Source organism: Delphinus delphis, chromosome 17, assembly GCF_949987515.2.
Source record: "Delphinus delphis chromosome 17, mDelDel1.2, whole genome shotgun sequence".
Lineage (NCBI taxonomy): Eukaryota > Metazoa > Chordata > Mammalia > Artiodactyla > Delphinidae > Delphinus > Delphinus delphis.
This window is the reverse complement of record NC_082699.1, coordinates 23,051,712-23,057,529: the sequence shown is the minus strand read 5'-3', so window position 1 is coordinate 23,057,529 and position 5,818 is coordinate 23,051,712. Positions and strand designations below refer to the sequence as shown.

General features: G+C 51.8%; 1 protein-coding gene across 2 annotated transcripts; it reads left to right on the top strand.

The window, feature by feature from the left end:
- The first annotated feature begins 1,462 nt into the window (after positions 1 to 1,462).
- Positions 1,463 to 5,524, top strand: HEY1 (hes related family bHLH transcription factor with YRPW motif 1). Of its 2 annotated transcripts, XM_060035187.1 has the most exons (5): positions 1,463 to 1,833; positions 2,110 to 2,185; positions 2,335 to 2,418; positions 2,706 to 2,787; positions 3,679 to 5,524. In XM_060035187.1, exons 1-5 carry the CDS (start codon positions 1,745 to 1,747, stop codon positions 4,260 to 4,262), a joined length of 915 nt encoding a protein of 304 aa, XP_059891170.1. In that variant the 5' UTR covers positions 1,463 to 1,744; the 3' UTR covers positions 4,263 to 5,524. The 2 variants fall into 2 exon arrangements, with proteins under 2 accessions (XP_059891170.1, XP_059891171.1); XM_060035188.1 differs by lacking the exons at positions 1,463 to 1,833; positions 2,110 to 2,185; positions 2,335 to 2,418; positions 2,706 to 2,787 and adding an exon at positions 3,163 to 3,217.
- Positions 5,525 to 5,818: the final 294 nt, after the last annotated feature.

Here is a 5,818-nt window from a genome sequence, read left to right as displayed (position 1 = left end):
CCACTCATTGTGCGGCGTCCAAAATGCATTAAGATGGCATTGAGATCAGTGATAAGGAGGGATAGAAACGGACAAGCAATCTTCAAAGTGAGCATATTTCTGTTATCCTCAACAATATTTATCAAGCGTTCCCTCACTGACGGCAGCCACAAGAGTGGACTTCAGAGGAGTACGAACAGCTCTGCTCCTTTGTCAGGGATAGAGAAGCCTGGATTTCTAAATTCAAAAAAACCACCCAGCTGTTTCTACAAATCAGGAACCGGCCCGAGATACACAATATATATTTTTAAAACATCTATCTTCTCGAGGACTTGCACGTAGCACTCAGTACACGCCACGCCACCACCCAGGCCGGATGTGTGTGGGTTGCGCGTGTGCGTCTAGGAATTAGAGACTTGCATCCCCTCAGCAAGGGCAGCCTCAGACGCAAATGCTCAGTCCCGCCACCCTGTCGCCCGCTGACAAGATCTGGCCGCCAACGCCTGGAAAAAAAAAAAAAAAATCCCCAGGGGCCTCCTCCCTACACCCACCCCCCCCCCCCCAAGTCAGCCGAGAAAACAAGCGCTCCCTTTCCCCGGACATTAGATGCACAGGGGAATTCATTCCATCCTGGAGACTGGGAAGCCCCTGCGGAAGCGAGACCGTCTGCTAGTCAGGACATAGCTCCAGAAACCGAAAAAGAACATTCTCTGAAACCACATGTTCCCCTGCATGCGCCCGGGGCCCTGGGCTGGTGGCCACAGTGAATGGCGTCCCGACGGCCGCTCTCCCGGCTCCCTGTACCCTCCGCGGAACGCCCGGCGCGCCGCCCGGCCAGGTGCATCGGGCCTGGCTTTGCCGGAGGCGCGCGGCTCCCGCCGCCGTATACGGCGGGCCCGCAGCGGAGATTTACCTCGGCGCAGGGCGGTGGCTTCCGGGGCCGCCCGGCGCCCAGGCTCCGATTACAGGTTCACACGGGGGGCCGGGCCCGCGGCCGCCCAGCCCCGCCGGCGCGCCCTCCCGGCCCCGCTCCCCCGCCTGCGCATTCTTCTCCATTCATGCGGACGCCCAGCGCCGCCACCACCACCTCCGCCGCCGCCAGCGCGGCCGCCGTCGCCGCCGCCGCCGGCCGCCCGGATTGGCTGGCGGCCGCGGCGCCGGCACTTTCCCACGGCCCGCGGCGCGTGCGGCTCACCGGCGGCGCTGCAGGCGCGGCCCTGGCGTGCGGCCAGCCCAATCGGGGCGCGCGGGGCGGGGCGGGGCCGCGGCCGCCGACCGGCTTGTGTCCCGGCCCGGCCTCCGCAGCCTGCTCGCCGCCGGCCCACCACCGCCCGCGCCTCCTCCTTCCCCCCAGCGGAGGCCCGACAGAGCCCCTGTGGAGCCGACACACCGCCGCCGGGCAGGGGCGGGCGCCGAGGGCGGGCGCGGGGTTCGCCCTCGCCCTTGGCCTCGCCCCCACCCCGCCCCTGAGCGGCTGCCAATCAGTGGAGCGAGAAGCCGGATTGGCCAAGGGAAGGCTGTTGCCCGGGAGCCGACGCCCCGCCCGTCCGCCCCCTTGCCCGCCCCCTCTACTCCTCCTCCCTCCCCAGGGCCCTGGGAAGGGGCGCAGCGTGGGAAAGGGATGGTTGAGTTTTAACCGGAGGCAGAGAGTGAGCCGGACCAGTGTGTGCGGAGCGCGAGCAGCCGAGCGCGGACAGGCGCCGCTGCAGTTAACTCCTCCCTGCCCGCCGCACCGACCCTCCCCCGGATCCCCCGCGTAGCCAGCATGAAGCGAGCCCACCCCGAGTACAGCTCCTCCGATAGCGAGCTGGACGAGACCATCGAGGTGGAAAAGGAGAGTGCGGATGAGAATGGGTGAGTTGGCGGCGGCGGAGCGGGAACGGGAGCGGGAGGCGAGCGCCGGCTGGCCTCGGTGACAGCGCCCAAGGGCCCGGGGCACGCCGGCGCCCTGCACTGACCTCCGCGCATCTCCGGCAGGCCTCCGCCCCGGGTGAAGACCCCGGAGGCTCTTGAAGACCAAGTTGCCAACAAAAAAAAAAAATCTGAGTACGGGGAGGGCGTGGGGGCGACCCCTCAGATCACCTCCTCTCGCTTAACGGCGATTCCTGTCCCCCCCCACCCCCCATTTAGGAACTTGAGTTCGGCTCTAGGTTCCATGTCCCCAACTACATCTTCACAGATCTTGGCCAGGAAAAGACGGAGAGGCGTGAGTCTCTTTACAGTGCACCCTTTTTTTGGGGGTGGGGGGTGGGGGTTGTTTTGTTTTATTAATTAACGGGAAAAACCACCTTTCTTCACTTTGGAATTTACAGTCGGAATGGAAATGTCCCCCTTTGTTTTGCCTGCTTTCTACAGATCATTGAGAAGCGCCGACGAGATCGGATCAATAACAGTTTGTCTGAGCTGAGGAGGCTGGTACCCAGTGCTTTTGAGAAGCAGGTAATGGTGAAAGTAGATAGAGCTCTCCGTGTAGCTATGCACGCCTTCAGAATTCTTCCCCTCATTAATCTAAACCTTACCCGTGCCTTGGAAAATAACTGCGTTGTTTGTGCGGAGGAAATGAATTCATACAGAGTCCAACATATTTGGGAAGATAATTTATTTTGCTGTTGTCTGTACTTTTATGGTTTACACAGCATATATGTGCATATATATTTTAAGTTGTTCCCCAAAAGCACTTGGTGCCAAATCCGTTTTTTTTTTGTTGTTGTTGTTCTCTTCTCTAGGGATCTGCCAAGCTAGAAAAAGCCGAGATCCTGCAGATGACGGTGGATCACCTGAAAATGCTGCACACTGCAGGAGGGAAAGGTACATCTCTAGTCCGGTGGGGGAAGAGTGAACAGCCACCGGTGGCCAGGATTGGTGCAGTCGCTGTCTTATTTTTACTGTGTGCTTTGGGGGTGGGGAGAGAACGGTGTGTGGTGTGTGGGGTTGCCTGTCAGTGCATTTTCACGTGCGCATAGGTTTTTCTCCAGTGAATTCATCACCCCAGCCCTCTGCAAATTAAGCGTATGCACCTTCTTTTGGAAAATACCTATTATGGGTGAGGTGCCCTAAAGCTGTGACAGCTCTGATCAGGTAGCTCAAACCACAATTGTTTGTTAACCTTTTTGAGAAAAAGATTTTTTTTTAAGTATGTGCTCTTAATTTCATATACAAGATTCTTAAAGAATAAGCTGCCACATGACTGTTGAGGAAAGAAACCTGTTGTGGTTAAGTAGAGAAAACCCAAAGGAAGGTGGGAGACAGAGGAGGTCTGTGTGTCTGTCTCCAGCCGGAAAAATGCTTTACTCTGGACCAAGTGCCTAAAAGCTCCATGATGATAACTTACATCTGTGTGTCTAATGAATTTCACTACTCTGTGGTTTTTCTGTCCTTGATGTATTTTTTGTTGTTGTTGAGGGAAAACATGAAAGGAATGAACATAGTTTCATCTGCCGGTAGGGTATAATTCCAATTTCTGCTTGGCAGTCTCTAACTGGGCTTTGAACTTGCATTAGCAAAGACATACTTCTCATGTTGATTAATGCAAAGATTTTGGTCGACTCCCAAATATTTGGACTTTCAGAAGAGCCCGTGAATGCCGTTTTTTTTTTTAAAAAAGGATGTAGATATTTGCCAGGAAGGGCTGCCTTTGGGATTGAAGAAATGCGGGAAATGAGCAAAGCTCTGAGGTTTTTCTTTTGTTCGTTTCCCCAGGCTATTTTGACGCGCACGCCCTTGCTATGGACTATCGGAGTTTGGGGTTTCGGGAATGCCTGGCAGAAGTCGCCCGTTACCTGAGCATCATTGAAGGACTAGATGCCACGGACCCGCTTCGAGTTCGACTGGTCTCACATCTGAACAACTATGCCTCCCAGCGGGAAGCGGCAAGCGGCGCTCACGCAGGCCTTGGACACATTCCCTGGGGGAGTGCTTTCGGACATCACCCGCACGTCGCGCACCCCCTGTTGCTGCCCCAGAATGGCCACGGGAACACTGGCACCACGGCCTCGCCCACGGAACCCCACCACCAGGGCAGGTTGGCCACGGCACATCCGGAGGCGTCGGCTTTGCGGGCGCCCCCTAGCGGCAGCCTTGGACCGGTGCTCCCCGTGGTCACCTCCGCCTCCAAACTCTCGCCGCCTCTGCTCTCCTCGGTGGCCTCCCTGTCGGCCTTCCCCTTCTCTTTTGGCTCCTTCCACTTACTCTCTCCCAATGCACTGAGCCCTTCGGCACCCACGCAGGCAGCAAACCTTGGCAAACCCTATAGACCTTGGGGGACGGAGATTGGAGCTTTTTAAAGAACTGATGCTGTAGAATGAGGGAAGGGAAAGCTTAAAATCCCAGCTGAGCTGGGCTGTTGCCAACATCACCTTAAAGTCATCAGTAAAATAAAAAGGAAGAAGGTACACTTTCAGATAAATTTTGTTGAAAGACGAAAGGTTTGTTGGTTCACTTTTTCTTTTTTAATGTTTTTTTTATCATGTCATGTATTAGCAGTTTTTAAAAACTAGTTGTTAAATTTTGTTCCAGACATTAAATTGAAATAGTGAATATAAACCAACAAATTGGTGATAGGTTTGGACTGTGCCTAATTTACTTTGTAAACCTATCTGTCTAAGAATGATTCCATTTTGCCTCAAAGTTTTGGGAATTTTAACATTTAGTATTTTTGGTCGGTTTTTCTCCTTGTATACAGTCTCTTTTTAGAATTAATTTTACAAACCACTATGCTCAATGTTAACATGATGCTATTTGTTAATATTTTGACAGTTAAGGTGTTGTATAAATGATATTCTTTTTTGGGGGGGCTATATCGAATTTTATATTTCTGAATAAAGCGTTGACAAATCAGATGATTAGCTTTATCCAAGAAAGAAGACTAGCTAATTCTCTGCTTCCTACAGCAGTAGGGTGAATGTACAAACCGTCAGGGCCCCTGAATCTGAATGACCAATTGCTGTCGTCTACCAGGACTTGGTTAGGAGAGGTCCCCGTTTGGAGTTGGCAGGGAAGAGACAGAAGATGATTTGCGTAGAATATGTCTGCATTTACCAGCCCCAAGCAATGCAATGAATTTTTAATTTCACAGATCTCAAGTTCACAGATGTCAACATGGATAAGTGATCATGGTGTGCAAGTGGTCAATGGAATAGTCCAGTGGAACCTGTTAAATGCATAACCTAATTCTTCCTGGAGCTGCCATATTTTCTTTTCACTGGAAATTTTTATGTTGTGTTTTCCTTTTTGGTGCATGGAAATGTGGTTATTGAGATACTTAAAGGGCTTTGCTGCCTTCTATTTGGTTTAATTTGATTTGGGCTATTAAAGCATCATTTTACAGGTTTATTCCTTTAGCAGGTGTAGTTTAAACAACCTCCACTGAACTGGGTTTGACCTCTGTTGTACTGATGTGTTGTGACTAAATAAAAAAGAACAAATTCTTCTCCAGTATATGTCTTACATACTTTAGCCATTCCCTCTATTGGCTAAGATGAGATAAATTGTCTCTCATTTTCATTTTGCCTGGTCATCAGTTTTCTTATGTTTAATAATCTCATTGTTCTTGGTATTTGTGATTTTGAGTAAGGTGACTTCATTATGGTGCAGAGCTTTGGTGTGACTGCCATAAGGGGACATAGTCCTCTAGCTGTTATGTCAGATGATCTGGCCCTAAACTGGCCGTCTATGGACCAGAAACCTCAAATCAGACTGGTAGTTGCAGGGTGGGAGAGAACTCTGATGAAATCATAAAACCGTGTTGACCGTTCAACAAATATTTACTGAGGACATCTACTGTGTGCTCAGTTCTATGCAGGGCGAACAGAATATTAAATTTCTTTCTTTTTTCTTTTCT